Source organism: Trichechus manatus, unplaced genomic scaffold, assembly GCF_000243295.1.
Source record: "Trichechus manatus latirostris isolate Lorelei unplaced genomic scaffold, TriManLat1.0 scaffold00083, whole genome shotgun sequence".
In the NCBI taxonomy this organism is placed as follows: domain Eukaryota; kingdom Metazoa; phylum Chordata; class Mammalia; order Sirenia; family Trichechidae; genus Trichechus; species Trichechus manatus.
In genome coordinates, this window is record NW_004444019.1 from 9692037 (window position 1) to 9711677 (window position 19641).

A 19641-nucleotide genomic window follows, 5' to 3' on the forward strand; every position below is an offset into this window, starting at 1 on the left:
CAAGGCCATTAGAAATAATTCTATTTAAAGAATAATTTAAAATTATTGGGTTGGGCAAGAGGAGGAGAGAGTGGCCAGGGTTGGAAGAGAATTAGGTTAAGTTGGAATAGGTACAAACAGGATGGTCCTTAATACCAAATTTTTAAATAATGAAATAAGAGCACTACTAATAATTTTAAATAGTATCTAATATTTTTTTAGTTTTACATGCCCTGCATACACATCACCTCGTTTGATTCTTACAACTATCCAGTAAGGTGTGGGCTATTTCCCCCATTTTACAGATGAGGATACTGAGGCTTAGAGAGACATCATAATTTCAAATAGCTGGTAATTGGTCGAGACAGGGTGTGATCTCAGGTCTGACTCCGAAGTCCATGCTCTTAGTTATTAAACTGTTGTCATTCGGGGTGCTGTTGAGTTGATACTGACTCACAGCGGCCCTGTCAGAGTAGAACTGCCCCATAGGGTTTCCCAGGCTGTAATTTTTTTTTTATTTTTATTGTACTTTAGATGAAGGTTTACAGAACTAACTAGCTTCTTATTAAACAATTAGTACACATACTGTTTTGTAACATTGGTTGTCAACCCCATGACATGTTAACACTCTCCGCTTCTCGACCTTGAGTTCCCTGTTACCCGCTTTCCTGTCTCCTCCTGCCTTCTAGTCCTTGCCCCTGGGCTACTGTGCCCATTTAGTCTCGTTTTGTTTTATGGGCCTGTCTAATCTTTGGCTGAAGGGTGAACCTCAGGAGTGACTTCATTACTGAGCTAAAAGGGTGTCCGGGAGCCATACTCTCGGGGTTTCTCCAGTCTCTGTCAGGCCGATAAGTCTGGCTTTTTTTTATGAGTCAGAATTTTGTTCTACGTTTTTCTCCAGCTCTGTTCAGGACCCTCTATTGTGCAGGCTGTAATCTTTATGGGAGCAGATCACCAGGTCTTTTCTCCTGTGGAGCAGCTGGTGGGTTCAAACTGCTGACCTTTCAGTTAGTAGCCAAGTGCTTAACCATTGGGCCACCAGGGCTCCTTAGAGTTGCTAAACTCTGCTCTGCTAAATGTGTCAGTTTTACATCCTTTGTCATAATTGTTCTAGCATGTAGAGTGATTTTTGCCACTTTCCTTTTGAGTTGGCTAATACAGTGGATTTTGCTGATCAGCTCACATTGCAAATCGTGGTGTTCAGCTGTCGGCTAGTGCTGTGTTTATGTTCAGCACTGGTTACCAGTGATGGGTACAATACACTGGTGTTGCAAATAAACGTTCTATTAGATTATTCATCAACAGGGCACTTAATAAACAAATAGTAATTCAACATCAGTAAGAAGAAATTTTATTTTAAACATTTTTTTAATATGAAGAACTAAACAAACACGGGAAACATATATTGCATGTTTAGGTTTCACATGGATTAACATTAAATTGAGGCATGAATACCTTCTAATTTATTATTCTTAATGGTTTCTAATTTGACTTAAAAAAAAAAGTCATTCCAAGGCATATTTCCATGGCTTACAGTTCCATAGAAAATATTTTCCCAATATTTTTCATTTCCTTGTTTTCCTCCACCTGACTTTTTCACCCTCATTTTATTCAATCCTCTCTTCCAGGTCCCAGCACAACTATTTAAGAATCACTCGTATTCTGAAGAGCCTTGGTGAGCTTGGATATGAAAGTTTTAAATCTCCTCTTGTGAAATTTATCCTTCATGAGGCTCTTGTGGAGAATACTATTCCCAATATTAAGCAGAGTGCTCTGGAGTATTTTGTTTATACAATTAGAGACAGAAGAGAAAGGAGAAAGCTCCTACGGTTTGCTCAGAAACATTACACGCCCTCAGAGAATTTTATCTGGGGGCCGCCTAGGAAAGAACAGTCGGAGGGAAGCAAAGCCCCCAAAATGCCCACCTCTCCCGTCTCTGGTCATAACAGTCAAACTTCTATGCACAAAAAATCCAAGGAGTCCAAAAATTCCTCCTCAGCTGTTCATTTAAATAGCAAAACAATGGAAGAAAAAAAAGTAGCACCTAATGAGCCTGGAGAAGAGACAGATAGGCCCAGAGCAGAGCCCAGTGATGGAGCTGCCAAGCCGAGAAACAGCGAGGACTGTGATGGTGAAAATTCCAATTCTCAACCAGATAAAACAATTAACAATCCCATAGAGAAAAAGGAGAGTGCATCCCCTTCTGACAAAGATGAAGAAGTTGAAAAGCCAAACAAAAACTCTGAAAATCCTGGAAATACAAGCTCCCATGATGATATACTATTACAATGAATTGTCAGAAAACCCACAAACCCATTTAGGTAAGGGGGAAAAAAACTACTGTAGAATTTTTCCTAAAAAACAAGAACAAGATCAAATTTCAAAGTTTAACCAGCTGTTTCAGATTTATGTTGTAAGAGTTTTTTTTCTTTTGTTTGTTTTTCATTTTGGATGAAAATAAAATTACTATTTGATAAGAAGTCTTAAGACAAGATCCGATAAATGAACGTGTTCTGTAATGCTTTTAGGATGTGAGTTTTCAAATTCTACACAGAATGATTACTTTTAAATTATTTTCAAGATATCTGAAAACAATCATTTAGTATGCTATATCAAGTAAATTCTTTTGAGAAGTTACATTCTACATGAGGAAAATCAAAGAATGATTTCATTGTGTTGACACAACCTTTACCTGATTTACGGATTTATATTTTTTAGCTGGAAAATTTAGAAGAGTTATTTGGATTCTTTTATTCCAACACCTCAACATTTTGTTTTTAAATTCTAATACAGTAAAATTGATGTTCTTGGGGAGCTATGACCTCTCCGGCCCATCTGTCAGCCCCACTGATTTTTTCTCTTTTCCTCTCTTTGCACTAACGCTTGTCCTGCCGTCTTTGTCAACTAGCATGTGCATTTCTAGTGTACATTATTCTAGTGTACATTAGGATGATCTATGTTGAAATTTAAATGGAACAGAGGTGTACTTTAAGTGTATGATTTCAAGAATTTGCTTTGTTTAAAATAATAAAAATGGTTTTCTGCATTAAGTGCTTAAAACAAACTTTGATGCAAAACTCCAAGAAAAGAATTATGCTTTCTATGGCTGTTCCATATACATTTGCTGCTTGACTCTGAATGCAAATGGCTATAGAATTAAAAAATAATAAAGGAATTATTCACTGTTTAAAAGCCATGCCTCTTGCATTGGCAATCAGGCAGTGGTCACTAAAACTATAAGTATTTCAGTGTTATTTGGTTAGGAGATGTTTAATGTGGGTTAGAACATGTTTAATACACGGTGTATCTTTTTTTTTTTTAAAAAAAACAACAACCTGATGCATCCCTAAATTGTCAGAGTTTAAAACTGAGAACAGATTTGAAATTCTGTATACTCAGTTTTAACAAGCACTTAATATATAATTTGACACTGTTTAAAAACTAATAATTTTGCTTCTTATACTATTATCACTAATATTACAAATCATAAAACAACCAGAAACACTTGGTGAGAATTTCAAAGCATACATGTAAATACCATTAAAACAATTAATAAATAAAATATTTTTACTTGTTTCATTTAGAAAGGAATTGGCTTTTGTGTCTCTCTTAGGCTTTTGAGAAAGTTATTTTCACTTTAACCCCTAAAAGAATTTTTAATATGTTCTATTCTGTATCACATCATGTCTTCTGTTTTCTCTTGATCCATTTTCAGCAGTGGACTTCTAGAAAATAAACCCACCAATAGTATGCCTTTAAAAATACGATTTTATTGCTTTGAAGTTAATGTGAAACATCACAGTTGCTTAACCCTTAATTTTTTATATGAATGTTAATAACAGTCATGTTGTAGATCATATTCCAATAAGTACAAGGTAGAACAATTTCTTATTTTTAGTTCCCATAATGTACCAATCTTTGCTTTCCACCATTTTGTGAAGTGAGTACTAGGACTGGTGAAACAATTCTGTGTTTGCATTTTATTTATTTATTTTTGCATGCAAGAAATACACGGACCTTTTCTGTGGTGTTTGTTGTAGTCTCTCACAGAGCTCAATAGAGAATTTAACAGAGTTTAGGGGATGGTAGTAGGTTGTTGCATTAGGCTGAATTGTAAGGATACAATTAATTTGATTCAATATATCTTACCAATTTTGCACACATGATAAAGTGTTCAACCCATTTTTAAATGCTTAATATTAATATGTGACCAGATACTAAAATACTAATAGTGTGACCAGATTCTAAAAGAAAGAAATATACTCTGACTTATTTAAATTGTAGCATATCAGGCCCTTGGAAGTTAAAAAAAAGTATTCAACAACTTAATGTTTAGGATATTATTCCCCAATGGAGGTTTGATTAGATTGTGCCATTTAGTTTGAGAATATTTAGTCTCAAGGGAAAAACTGCCTGGCTTCCATCTAAAATAGTGGTCTTTTTCCATCATGGTGTTTTTAAATGCATATTCATACATAACAGTATGTCTCCTACATTTAATTTGTAAATAACATGAGCGAATTATTCAGAGGAGAACAAGTAAAAGGATGTCATTCCTTTTGCAGATAAAAATTACGAGTGTCTAGAATTTTTTTTTCTATTAAGAATACTTTATACATTTAATGGTTTTTTAAATAAGATCTATGGATATGTATTTGTGTCTTAGATTAGAAACAGTCCCCTGGGTTTGACTCCAATATTTTGTGTTTTTAAAAACTACCATATGCTTGCAGAAATTTGCTGAGAAGCTGTTAAAAAATGCGGTGAAGCATGTTTAAATAGCTAGAAACATTGAATCTTTTGCAATATATAGCCTGTATTGTTGTACCATGGACTGCAAGGATACTAAATATTGGCTATTAATAAAATACTAACTTGCATTTCATGCAAGCTGTAATTTATTTGCAATAGATGTTACACTGCTTGATTAGTCTAGTACATTTCTAATATTTTGTGCTTTCATATCTCTAAGGAGATAATATATGTGAAAATATTTTTAAATACTGTAAAGTGATATATAATAAGATATATTTCTGTACAGTAAGGGAAAAGTTTATAACATTAAAAATATTGTACCATTATACATTTTTCATGCTCAATCTCATAAGGAAACTCAAAACTATTATAATCGAAGTGAAAATATGTCTGCTTTGTCTTAATCAAGTCTGGGTCTCAGTTCAAAAATTATTTTGCATAGTTGTATTTTGAATTTCTGTTTTGAGACTTATTTCAGCTTCAAGAAGAAAATAAAACCTACAACTCAGGAGCTACTAGAGGAGTGCTAAGATTTTTGCTAAGCATTAATAACAAACGTGTGAACGTGTCATGACACCTGTTAAGACATTGTTTCATATTTTGTCATATAAAATTATCTACTCTGCTTTTAGATTTTATACTTTAATCTGAGTAAAAGTATGATCTGGTGAAAAAAGGGAAAAACAGTATATTGTGTTACTTGTGTTACTCTTTAAATCAATTTAGTAAAAACTAAATTTCCATATTAAGTGGTCGAAGATTAACTGAACTGAGGAATAGAGAGTATTTGGTTAATTATTTTATAGTTAAAAATTTCAAGTTTATAGTAGAATCATAAGTGAGTTTATAATTCACTCGGTAACTAAATCAAGTTGGTTTATTACTATAATTGAGTCTCTTCTAAAAGCTTAATTTTCTAACCTTAGAAAAGAAGGACATTCTTGGTCTTGCTTGACTTAGTTACATCTGCGGGTCTTTCATGTCTATTTGGAGGGAGTGGGGATCCTTCATTATACGGATATATATGAAGATTTCTACTTTGTTTCCTGCTTAGAAAACTCCCTTTTCTCTTTTGGAGAGTGAGTGCAGCTAAATAGGCTGAGTTAGACCTGCTAAACTCCTTTTCAATTGTAGATGCAGTTGTGGAGAAAGATGGCTAGGGCCAGTGTAGGATCTAGAAAATAAGTGTGCATCTACTGAGTTCTTTAAACTGTGGAAGCTGTACTGTTCATTGCATGAACAGATTTGTGTGGGCAGTCTCTAGGGTGACAGTGAGTACTACCCTGCCTCCTGCCCATCTAGTTATTCAATTCACCCAGCAGATTGTGTTAGGGGACATATAGTGTTTTTAGAAATCCCTAATTACTGAAGTTAGTGTAATTAATGTAGTTATAAATATGAATGCTTGGAGGTGTCCAGATGTGCCTTAACTAACGTGATTTTCATTCAGAAGTTTAAATTTTTACTCCATTGTAAAATACTGTCCGAAGGAACTTTTCAAACCATGAATATCAGTTACTTTAATGAAGTTTACTTTGGTGCTTTCTTGTTTTGGAGAAATTTCTGTTTTAGACAAATGCATCAGTTCATAAAGAAGTGAACTCACCACAATATTCAACAATGTGTTATATGTGACGAAAGTGTTTAGAGAAAAATTAACTATGTGGTTGTTATATTTATACCTTTGCTTAATATTATACATGCTGTAATTTTTGTTTTAAACATACCTGTTACTGCAAGGAATAGTTTACCTGTGTTTTACTTCATGTTCTTAGACACAGATGGATGAAGAAAGTGGAATTCTATTAGAGAAATTATTTAAAAATTTAATTCCAGTAGATGGTTGGAGGAATCTGAAATTGATTTGAAAAACTATTATGCCATAGTTTATTACAAACATTAAAAAAAAAAAAAATAAAGCACTGTTCTTGCTTGCTTCCCACATTAGTGAGGGTGTTCTTTGTCATTTTTTTTCCCTTTCTCTTGAGAAGTCTATTATTTTAGTTATTTGTGGGAAATAACTTCTTAATATGTTTGTTTCCTTAAAGTTTTCATGTAGAGAATACAATGAAGTGCTTTGTTATATGGCCCAAACTCTGGCTAGAAGTAGAGTTCAGATAGGAAGAGGTGACTAAGAATCAGGGTGGGCACCTTGGTGAAGTGAAACCAACACTGGATCCGTCCTCTCTGGCATCATGGCGGGCCTCAGAGTCCCCCAGTGGAAAATGAGGATGTTGGGCTCCCATGATCTCTGACTTCTGGGGAAAGTTGACCATCTTGGACTCTATATAGTTTTAATGGGTATCAATTTTTGTAGAATACCTGCCGTAATTTATTCACGACTATTTTGTAGTTGTTTGGAAAATTGAGAGCAATTGGGCTTCTGCTATGTAAATTATAGCTGTATGTTTATAACTATCTTGGGAAACACTTTGAAATACCAGTTCCCCCCAAGCCGCTTCAATCACAATTCTTTTGGGTTTTTCTTCCATAGGTATATATAAATAAATACTTTTCATAAAATGCTTCAGCACACTTTAAAAATGAATGAAAGGAAGAAGGCATCAGTGCTCTCTCTTTAATCAGAGCACCTTATGGAAATGTACTTAAGCTATGAGGTTTATCAAATTTTTATTTTTTAAATTTTAAATGCATATGTGGAACAGTTTACATTAACTAGAAAGATTACTTATATAATAAGCTCTGGTTCAAAGCAGTGTTCCAGTTCTGTACTCGTTGGTCAAATGAGCATTTTTTTTCAGTGCTAATGGATTTACTTTCACTGAAGAAAAGGAAAACACAAAACAAGATTACTAACAAGAAACCCACTATAGAAATAAAGATACAGCCAATTATAGGTTTGTGCAAGTGCCAGAATTACTGGAAGCAGGTAAGGAAGGATTTAGAAAAGCTTTATGGTGGGGACATGTTTTAAGAATCAGTTCTATATTACCTGTGCCAAGGAGAGCAGTAACTGGTGTGGGAAGAGAATCCCATTAATACTCTCATTTGAAACTTTAATTCTCCCTACTCCACAGTGAAACCTTTCATTAGACTAGTAGAAGTAATGAATGATCAGATACCAAGTTTCATTCATTTGCTGGTGTGTGCCAACAGGTTGGTGGTTTTACCAACAAGAAGCTAAACTGAGGGACGCTGCAGATAAGAGAAGACTCAGCAATAGGTGGTTTATAAATGAAGTCACTATCTCCCATACCATCAAGAGTTGATAGCATATTAACTGTGTGACATTATAATTAATAGAAACAAATGAGAGCAAAGTGTTAGGTCATATGACAAGCATCCCCCTCCTTTTTTACTCCCCCGCAAAAGAGCTTTTACTTGTTTCCTAGGTAAGATATTGACTCTCCTGTTACCTAAGAAGATAGATGGCAGACTGGGTCAAGACAGTGTTTCAATTTGGAGACAACTGTGGTCTTTGTATTTCGAGTATTTCAGGAAAGGCTGCGATTCTTACAAAGATGTGTGTTTTACCACATGAGCTCTGAGTGTCCAGTGGCCACTGGGTCTTCTCTGTGCTCTGTATTCTACTGCAGTATGAATTACAGAATGTTGTGCGTGTTTGTTAGTACCAATACCATGTGTATGTGGTAGAAGTTGTAACCAGTTTCTGGATCTGTATGGTACTATAAAATACTTATTTTATATTTCTGTAACTGTATGGCAGTGTTACGCCAAAAATGTATAAAGAGCAATAGTTTCTGTTGCTTACTGCTGTATTTTAAAATATTGTTTCTAAAATAATATATTTAGAGTTCCTTTCAAGTAATTATTTTTAATAACTATTGCCAGTATACATCATGTAAAACTAATAAAAGTCACCTCATCTTATTTAACATTTTAGCATTGTGTTAGAGTACATGATGTTGATTTTGCATGATTAAAATATTTTTAAGGAGCTGGAACAAATGACTTGCTGTTTTCCTGTGATTAAGCATATATTTTATACGATTATTATATAAATGATCATTAGTTCCCTTTTTCCTTTAAAATAAACATTTGAAGGATGAAATCTTTACATACTAAGTTATTTTTTTGTGAGATTTTCGAAAGTAGATCACGTGTAAATATTTGGATTTTACTGTTCTTCCTCTTTTTTACTTTAATGCAGAGTTTTAAAAGTATATTTCATATAGATGAATAAAAATGAGTAGCTAATGGAGATGATACCTTTTTCAATTAATAGGGCTAGTCTTCTTAAGAAGTCAATTTTTTTTTAATTAAGAAAAATGAAATTGTGAGATGAAAGTAAGGAAGTTGCTCTAGGTACCACTGACAATGTGGAAGAAGATGAGGAAAAGCATAAAATTTTGGTTGGCCGCATTGATCTATATAGGCAGGAAGGAGGAGGATGAAAGAACTAAGAGTAAATTGTCTTGAGAGTCAGAATGAAGTCACACTGTGCACAACTGAGGAACCGGTAAAAAGAGACAAATGCAAAAACCAGCCAACCTGGTGAGTGAGCATCATTTTAACTATAGCCTTTTGGATGAATTGTTTAGAGGAAAGAGGAATTTGCACAAGCAATTTTTGTCATAAGGGAAGAATGGACAAATTCTGGTAATAAAAAATAGAGGAGTGTTCTTTTCCCCAGAGGTTCAATGTCTTAAGGAAACATAAAATCTAACAAAATGGATATTCTTAGGATAGTGAGAAATGCAAAAGTGACTATACTTCTGCATAAATAGAAAATTTAATAAGAGAGAGTTTGGAGAAAAGAGTTATAACATTTATTTTAAGCCTCAAGTGGATGCAAAGCAGACAAGTTGATGTTTCAGAGATGGTAGGAAATTCCTTCCTAGATAAAACTGTTGACAGGCCATTTGAATTCTTGTGGGTGATTTTAGGATTTGGCAATCACGGCTGACGAAGCAGTCAGACTAATACACGAGACATGTAAGGATTATCCTGTCCTTGGGATTATCCCCATGAATACATAGGATTAATTGGAAGAGCATTTTAAAATAGGATATTAAAGAGAGATTAGAGAGCCAGCATGGATTTGCCTTAACTACTCAGGAAGATGGGTTTATTACTCTTGCTGTAATAGTGTTCTAGTATTTTTATAGCCTTTTATAGTGCATATTCATCACTACCAAGGAATATATAAATATTTTCCTTCCAAATGGTGTATAACATGGTTTTGTTATGATTGAAGTAGCTGATTTTATCTACTCTCAGCTTTGAAAAGGGAAGAGATTAGAGGAAGAAGGAATAAACAAGCAAAGACGTGGTAGACGAGGTGAACTTAATGAGATCTGACAGCTCACCTTTGGATGCTGAAGTTGTCTGAGATCTTTAAATGGATGATTTCACTGTTCTGAGCAAGAAAAGTTCAAGAAAAAAATGCTAAAGGGGTAAAAAGTAAGGGAAAGGAGGCATTTTGTTTAATGGCAAGAGAGCAGCCTCTGGAGCCAGACAGACTTGGTCCAGATGGCAACATTAGTTATAATTGACTGTATGGCCTTGGGCAAGTCATGTAAATTCTCAGGGTCTGTGGTTTCTCATTGGTAATAACATCCACCTGTAAGATTCCTGGAAGTATTAGAGAGAATGTAGGTGAAACTCCCAGGACAAATTCCAGGCACTTCCTGATAGTAGTTGCTGATGTTCTAGAAATAAATAAGAAGATGCTTAGTTACCACAGGTATGTTGTAGCGTTTATCTCAACGGAAATAGAATGATGTTAGCCAAGTTTATAGATCCAAATAAACATCTTAAACTTACAATTTTAATGTAGTTTTTACTAAAAATGCTACCAGATATAGTACTGATAATTTTATATTAGCCATACTGATACTGACAGAATAGAAAATTTCCCTCACTGTGAAGGTAATGAATGTATAAAACAGCCCTTTATTACTGAATAATCTTTTGAACTGGTTCCTTTATATGCTAAGAAAAGAGCTGGCATATAAAGCAGAGCTGAAGCCTTTCAGTCAGAATCAGGAGATAATCTTACTTTATTTTAGGACCTTATTGGCCTTGATTCTTATTAAAAGTAGGAAAATTCAATGTAAAACCCTCCCAAAAAGTATTTACTTCATATCTTAGTGGGAGGCCACTTAAAAGTTAACACCATTTAAAAATGCGTATGTAATAAAAATCTGAGCATTATGGCCTACTTGTTGTTTTGTTTGCTTACAATCAGAACTAAGAGGATGAATAATCTTGTGCCAAATATTCTCTGTCAAAATTCTAACCTGAGGTATCTTCATACTGTAAAATTAAAATGAGGTCACTGGAGGGCTTGAGCCATTGTCTTGTTTAGCCTCTTCTCCCCTCAGAATGCACAAATGTACTGCAATTAAGATATGAAATAAATTCTTGTTGACTTGAATAGAAATTGAACATTTTTACTTTCTTTGAAAACCAAAAATCTATCATTAATTCCAACCAGTTCCCTCTCATTTTATCTATTTCAGAGTCCAGAGATGGGCAGGGAAATTATAGACTCATAGAGCTGGCAGTGAGTGTGGATCCTAATTTTACAAATGATGAAGCTGAGATGTGGAGAGGTGGCACTTTTCTACCACAAATTCTGCAGAAGTTAAGGACTTGAGGTAGGGGACCTAAGCCTCCTGGCTCTCTGTCTAGTGGGTTTATGAAGTGTGGCTTCTTTAAACTCAGTGAATACCCTTTAGTAATTAGAACTGATCCAAGCACATTAGCCCAGAGTGGGCTGACCCATGCTGCAATATTAATAAAAGACCACAGTCCTCTCCATAAAAGAGGCTTTCTCACCATTTAGTGCATTCACCATTGACCAGTGTTCATGTTAGAAGATGTCTGAAGCAGGTTCAAACATTTTAATTTGGAAAAACCCACTGGGGCTCTCAAATTGGTCTTTGAATATAGCCATCGCTGATGGCATGCATTACTGTACACAGGAGCTCTTTCAGATGTCTTCTCTGGGGTAAAGTGGAGCATGCTGTGCTGCTCTAACCCTGGCATTTCTAATCTCATTAGATGACATCGCTTGATCCCCAGACTAGAAACTTGGGGGCATTCCTCACTTTATTCATCATCACATCAAATCTAATCACAAATTCTGTTGATCCTACTCCTGAATCTTATCTCCAATCTACCCCCTCATTTCAATCCCCACTGCCTCCATAGTATTTCAGGCTTTTATCTGTTGCAGACTAACACTAAAACCAAACCAGCTGCTATCTAGCTGGCTCTGAGTCCTGGCAACTTCATGTGTGTCAGAGTAGAACTATGCTCCATAACGTTCTCAATGGCTGATTTTTTTCAGAAGTAGATCACTAGGCCTTTCTTCCGAGGTACATGCCTCTGGGTGGACTAGAACCTCCAACTTTTGGTTAGCAGCTGAGTGCGTTAACCATTTGCACCACCCAGGAATTCCAGGATGCCATAATGTTGCTCAAAAATACAAATCTAGCCATTTATGTAAACCTTCAATAGTTCCCATTGCCCATAGGCTACTTTGCATATATTTTCAGGCCTTCATCTTCATTATCAACTGGCCCATGGCTACTTTTCCAGCTTTCTTTCTCACCATTTCCTTAGAGCAACTATGCTCCAGTCTCATTCATTTGTTTATTCAATCATTCAGCAGTTAATGAACATACCCTAAAGGATACTGTGGGCAAAGATATATAGAAGTAATCCCTAAGCTATAATAATAAATGGGAACATGAAGTATAATCAGAATTTAAGGAATAGAACTATTTGTGGTTCCTCTCACAAGATACTCTGTTGCTCTGTCCCTCCCTGCCTCTCACTTCCTGCCTTTTCACAGGTAGCTTCCTCCACTGTAGACATCCCTGCCTCCTCCACCCTACTGCAGTCCTCCCTAGACATCTCTAGTTCCACCTGAGGAACTTCTGAGTCTCAGTTCAAACATCAACAAAAAACAAAACCCATTGCTGTCCAGTTGATTCCAACTCATATCGACCATATAGGACAGAGTAGAACTGCCCCATAGGGTTTCCAAGGAGCAGCTGACCTTTTGGTTAGCAGCCGAATGCTTAACCACTGAACTACCAGGCCACTAGCCTTTGCAAAACCTGTGGAAACCCCTTTATGTATCATGGAGCTGCTCCTCTGGGATTTCACAGCCCCATTACATTCCTGTTTGATAGCAATAGTGATTGCCTCCTGAGGACAGGAAACATGGCTCCTTCATCTTTGAATCTTAGAGGCTTAGCATATGGTCAAGCACTGAGTAGCACTCAATAAACAGTCACTGAATTAAAAAAAAAATGTTTTGCAGTAATATCTTGAAACAAGATGTAAAAGTGTGGTCAGCTATTCATGGGTCCATTTCTGGAATAAGATGTCTTTCTCAGGGTAAATAGCCTTCACAATGGATTATTTATATGACAGTGCAAAGATTTATATTGAAACATTTCCGAAGTATTTAAGGTTTTGTTCGACAAACCTAGATCATAGTTCCTTCCTGGTGTCTTGGGTCATTTAGCAACAAGTGTCATTAATTGGTTTTAAATTGATTTCAAATCTGAGGTTAAAAAAAGGGAAGGAAAATACATAGTCACTCTTCCTGCTTGGTTTGACATTTTAAATAAAATGAAGTAATTTTGAAAGTATGCTCAGTGAATCAGTGAAATACCTGTTTCAGTGCCTGGTTGAGAGTTACATGCATGGAAATGAACAAGTGTGAGCATGAGGCAGGAATCTGTTCATCTGTAAGGAAAGTATCCAGAGCATGTGGGAGAGGAAAGGCAATTCGCTTAGCAGTGCACAGCAGAGCTGACTTTTTCCCTGGTTTTGCAATTTAGACAGAAATTCTGATTGACAGTTAAGGCCACGCTTTAAGGAATGACTCAATGTTTAATTTTCAGATTGCATTGCTTCTTTGAGGTGAGCTTTTCTTTTTCCTACAAGTTGATAATCAAATAGAAAACCAAAAACTCTTTCATTTTAAGGCTTCATTAAATGAAATCCCTGAAAGTTTTAGTGGATGAAAGTAGATGGTCACCCAAAGTCCTTTAATCAGTATGAGCCTTCTTTTTGAGCAACACTAAGAAAAGCTTGTGTGTCTTATGTACTTAGGAAAACACTTGAGCTTAACTTGACTTTGTGAAAGGGGTGGTTCCTCTTATTTGTCCTTTTAAAATTTTATTATAATGAACTTAAATGGTAAAATGTAGTGAGCGCACCAAATTACTTACACTAAACTCAAATATGTAAAGAAAATGTAGCACCTATTTCTTGATAGCTCATTTGATCTTCCTTATGAGTCCTACCCTGCTGATTGATAGGGGCATATTAAACTTGCCAATGTTTCTGCCACTTCCAGTTTATATTTCTCCTTTTGGTTTAAGTTCAGTCTATTCAAAATTGGATCCCCTATTCAACTTGCGTAAGTACTGTATTTTTAAGCAAGTCAAGTTCACCTTCTATGTTTGTTTGCCAACCACACCCCCTCAAGGTATTTTTGTAAGCGCACTATGCTAATTTTTTTTCACAGCAACATGTGAAAAAAAAAAATCAGCATAGCAGCACTTACGAAAATACCTCGCTGGAGGAGGGCATGGTTGGCAAACAAATATAGAAAGTATGTGTTATTTGCATAAAAATAAAGGTTATTTTTACGCAAGTCAAGTGCACCGTCTATGTTTGTTTGCCACACCCCCTCAAGGTATTTCTGTAAGTGCACAATGCTAATTTTTTTTCACAGCAAAGTGTGAAAAAAAATCGGCATAGCAGCTCTTACGAAAATACCTCGCTGGAGGAGGGCATGGTTAGCAAACAAATATAGAAAGTATGTGTTATTTGCATAAAAATAAAGGTAGTCTCTTCTGGGCCCTTGTGCACAGTGGGAAACCAAAAGCAGGGACACACGTTCATCTTTCTATCCAACTTCTGCAGCCACCTCAGTGCCAGTGCTACATGCCACGGTGGAAACGGTGCATGATGAGCTCCTCTTGGGAGGCATTAGCCTCACCTGGGACATCAGGGAACGTCTGCCACCTGCCCTGACTTCTTTTAGCTTCCTCATTCCTCTATGGATATTTCAAATGACTCTAATCTGAGTTGATTAAAGAGAAAGTAGCTTATGTAGAAAGTCAAAAGAGAAAAGAACACATAAATTTCAAATTATTACCCCTATAATAATAAATACAAATGACATACTTTTTTTTTTATAGAGACCTAGGACTGGAACAGACTTTAGAAAGCACAACATCTACATTTATTCATTAAAAAAATACGTTTGAAGAGTTGCGTCAGATTTTGTGAAAAATTGCTTTTTATATTTAGCTCTAACCTAGATCTTCCAACCCCCTAGGTGAGTGCTCTTTCCAGGACTCAATGTTGCCTTTTATGTAAGTGCAAATTTCTATGTAGTTTCCTAAATAGATGCATGTTGGAAGTCTTCTGTTGAACTATATGTTAAAGACTACCTTTTTTATTTTTTATTATTGTACTTTAAGTGAAAGTTTACAATTCAAGTTAGTCTCACATACAAAAATTTATACATACATTGTTACGTGACCCTATTTGCTCTCCCTATACTGTGACAGCACACTTCTCCTTCCCACCCGATTTCCCATGTCTGTTCAACCAGCTCCTGACCCTCTCTGCCTTCTCATCTCCCCTCTGGACAGGAGCTGCTCATTTAGTCTCATGTATCTACTTGAGCTAAGAAGCACACTCTTCACGAGTATCATTTTATGTCCCATAGTCCAGTCTAATCTTTGTTTGAAGAGTTAGCCTCGGGAATGGTTTTAGCTCTGGGTTGACCGAGAGTCTGCGGGCCATACCTCCTGGGGATCCTCCAGTCTCAGTCAGACCATTAAGTCTGGTCTTTTTACTAGAATTTGAGTTCTGCATTCCGCTTTTCTCCTGCTCCATCAGGGACTCTCTGCTGTGTTCCCTGTCAGGGCGGTCATTGGTGGTAGCCGGGCACCATCTAGTTCTTCTGGTCTCAGGCTGATGAAGTCTCTGGTTTATGTGGCCCTTTCTGTCTCTTGGGCTAATACTTTCCTTGTGACTTTGGTGTTCTTTATTCTCCTTTACTCCAGGTGAGTTGGAACCATTTGATGCATCTTAGATGGCTGCTCGCTAGCTTTTAAGACCCCAGATGCCACTCACCAAAGTGGGATGCAGAACATTTTCTTAATTTGTTATGTCAATTGACCTAGATTTTCCCTGAAAGCATGGTCCCCAGACCCCTGCCCCTGCTACTCTGTCCCTCAAAGTGTTTGATTGTATTCAGGAAACTTCTTAGCTTTGGTTTAGTCCAGTTGTGCTGACTTCCCCTGTAGAGTATGCTGTCCTTCCCTTCACCTAAGATAATTCTTATCTACTATCTAGTTAGTGAATACCCCTCTCCCTCCCTCCCCACCCTCGTAACCATCAAAGAATGTTTTCTTCTGTGTTTAAACCTTTTTTTGAGTTCTTGTAATAGCGGTCTTATACAATATTTGTCCTTTTGTGACTGACTAAATTCACTCAGCATAATGCCTTCTAGATTCCTCCATGTTGTGTTTCACAGCTTCATCATTGTTCTTTATTGTTGCATAGTATTCCATTGTGTGAATAGACCATAATTTGTTTATCTATTCCCCTGTTGGTGGGCATCTAGGTTGTTTCCATCTTTTTGCTATTGTGAACAGTGCAGCAATGAACATGCGTGTGCATATATCTATTTGTGTGATGGCTCTTATTTCTCTGGGGCATATTCCAAGGAGCAGGATTGCTAGATCATCTGGTACTTCTATTTCTAGCTTTTTAAGGAAGTGCCAATCGATTTCCAAAGTGGTTGTACCATTTTACATTCCCACCAACAGTGTATAAATGTTCCAGTCTCTCTACCACCTATCTAATGTTTATTATTTTGTGTTTTTTGGGTTAATGCTAGCCTTATTGGGGTGAGGTGGTATCTCACTGTAGTTTTGATTTGCATTTCTCCAATGGTTAATGATCGTGAGCATTTCTTCAAGTGTAAAGACTACCTTTTTATTCACATTTTGGTCTGAATCAGATATTTTAGTTTTGGAGGCATCTGTGTGATGGAGAGAGATTTGGCTCTTTGATCTGAATCTCATGTGACTTGGGAAAGATTACTAAAATCCTATGAGCTCCAGTTTCTTTGTAAAGTGGAAGCAATAATACTTACCTTGCAGAAGTGTGCAGGTTATATAATTGCAATGTTTATTCCTGGCACAGAGTAGATAATATATCATAGCTATTGTTATTGTTACCATTTCTTCAAATTTTTGTGGTTTCTGGGTGTTTTTGGACTTTTAAAGTCCAAAATTTAAAAGAGGGGTAGTAAGGAAAGAAGGAAATAAAGACACAGTGCAAGGTCTCCATATGATACTTTTGATTGCTCTTTGACTTTTATTTAGAGTTTGTTGCTTGATTAGATAATGACACCTAACTTTTTTAAAATCTAATTTGATTATTATGAGAAAGAATGAGATCACAAATAGAAATGCACTATAAATTAATATGTTATTGTTATATTTATAATCTAGTTATTTCAGAAATCTTGAGGAATCTACTTTTCAAATTAAGGAAAATCTGTGAAATACCCATCAGGAAATTTGGTGAGAGATATTGATATAATATTTAATAGTTCAAAAAGTTAATTTCCTTTTTATCATCAATATTTTTGTGTGCTGGAAAGCAAAAAGGAGATTGGTGAGGTAGTTAGATTTCCCAAAAGTGTTTTCAAGAGAATTTTATCCATCTAGGTAAAACTCTGCTGATAAAACATTTCTCTCTGCTCTTAATCTTTAGGCCTCCTACAAGCACTCTGTAATTGCACAAATGCTATTGCTGATTCAAACTAAAGTATGGGAATTCTGTTAACAGAAATATTCAGCCCTAGGCAAATATTTTCAAAGAGCTCATTAAAGTGATAAATCAGATAATTTTTGAGTGATAACTATACGTAAATCTGCAGACTAAGTAATCCATAAAAGAGCTGCTTTCAACTTTAAAGACCTAATTATCTTGGTAAGTAGCTTCAGAGTTGACACCAGGGAGACTTGTCCACATACACAGTCTACTTTGTATGTATTGACATTCTTGCAAGTTGGGGGGGAGTGAGGTTTCAGCTAGAATTTTTTTCCCTAATTTGTCAGGAAATTATCTTATAACTGGAAGTGTTTCCAGTTGGGAAGTACCTTACCCACAATATCACCCCTCTTCCACTACCACTAATTTGAAGAAATTGTCATTCTGGAAATTAATAAAACTAACAAATAATGAGTGAGATTACTGTCTGCAGTAGTCAACTTCTTTTTATTTATTTTTATTGTTGTACTTTAAGTGAAAATTTACAATTCAAGTTAGTCTCTCATATAAAAATTTGTACATACATTGTTATGTGACCCTAGTTGCTGTCCCTATACTGTGACAGCACACTCCTCCTTTCCACCCCAGATTTCCCGTATCTGTTCAACCAGCTCCTGACCCTCTCTGCCTCCTCATCTCCCCTCCGGACAGGAGCTGCTCATTTAGTCTCATGTATCTACTTGAGCTAAGAAGCACACTCTTCACAAGTATCATTTTGTGTCTCACAGTCCAGTCTAATCTTTGTCTGAAGAGTTGGCCTTGGGTATGGTTTTAGTTTTGGGCTAATAGAGAGTTTGGGGGCCATGTCTTCCAGGGTCTCTCCAGTCTCAATCAAACCATTAAGTCTAATCTTTTTACTAGAATTTGAGTTCTGCATTCCACTTTTCTCCTGCTCCATCAGGGACTCTCTGTTATGTTCCCTGTCAGAGCAGTCACTGGTGGTAGCTGCACACCATCTAGTGCTTCTGATCTCAGGCTGATGAAGTCTCTGGTTTATGTGGCCCTTTCTGTCTCTTGGACTAATACTTTCCTTGTGTCTTTGGTGTTATTCATTCTCCTTTGCTCCAGGTGGGTTGGGATCAATTGATGCATCTTAGATGGCCGCTTGCTAGCTTTTAAGACCCCAGACACCACTCACCAAAGTGGTATGCAGAACATTTTCTTAATAAATTTTGTTATGCCAATTGACTTAGATGTCCCGTGAAACCATCGTCCCCAGACCCCTGCCCCTGCAGCACTAGTCAACTTCTAAGATAGTCTGTCTAAAACGCTTAGAGACAAATAAAAACATATGTGCAACATCTGTACATTGAAAACCACAAAAGATTTTTATACGAAATTTAAAAAGACAAATAAAAAGGAAAGATATGCCATATTCAAAGACTGGAAAACTTACTAAGATATCAGTTCTCTCCAAATTGATCTACAGATTCAATGAAAGTACACTTGAAATCCCAGGGAACTTCTTTGCTTCTTTGTAGAAATTGGCAAGCTGATTCTAATATATATATGGAAATATATTGGACTTAGAATTGCCAAAGTAACCTTTGTAAAGGAAAATAAATTTAGAGGAGTTCCATTTCCTGATTTTAAGCCTCACTTCAAAGCTACATAAGCAGGACAGTGTATCATTAGTGTAATGATAGAAAAATCAATTAATGGAATGGATAAAGAGTTCAGAAATAGACCCACACTTATAGAGTTAATTGATTTTTGACAAAGGTGATAAAGTAATTCAATGAGGAAATGGTGGTATTTTTAACAAATAGTGGTGGAAAACCTCAATATTCAAATGATAAACAGAAAACAGAAACCTTAACTCCTACATAATACTTTAGTGCTTTTTTGTGGTGCTGACGTTTTCTTTGTTCCTCTTACTCCCCGCTGTTGAATTCCTTTTGTTTGTGGATTATTTTTTTCTTTTTGTTTTTGTTTTTACTGAGACTTTATGTTTTTCCTCTTTATTTTTATGAGTATGTTTGTTAACTTTCTTTGTGGTTACCATGAAATTTACCCTTATCTTTCTAAGTTTGAAGAAGTCTATTATTACTTGGTATTGCCTTGCCTTCCTCTCCATTAGAAGGTTCTATA

General features: G+C 36.0%; 1 protein-coding gene across 8 annotated transcripts in view; it reads left to right on the plus strand.

Annotated features, from left to right (window-relative positions):
* The window catches only part of OGFRL1 (opioid growth factor receptor like 1), a 62258-nt gene that overhangs the window by 12868 nt on the left and 29749 nt on the right, over nt 1-19641 (plus strand). For 3 of the 8 annotated variants that reach the window (XM_004381364.2, XM_023735880.1, XM_023735884.1), the window contains exon 7: nt 1608-7951. In XM_004381364.2, coding sequence (XP_004381421.1) covers nt 1608-2271 — 664 coding nt within the window. In that variant the 3' untranslated portion in view covers nt 2272-7951. The other 5 variants (XR_002824849.1, XR_002824850.1, XM_023735881.1 and 2 more) reach the window with 5 other exon arrangements.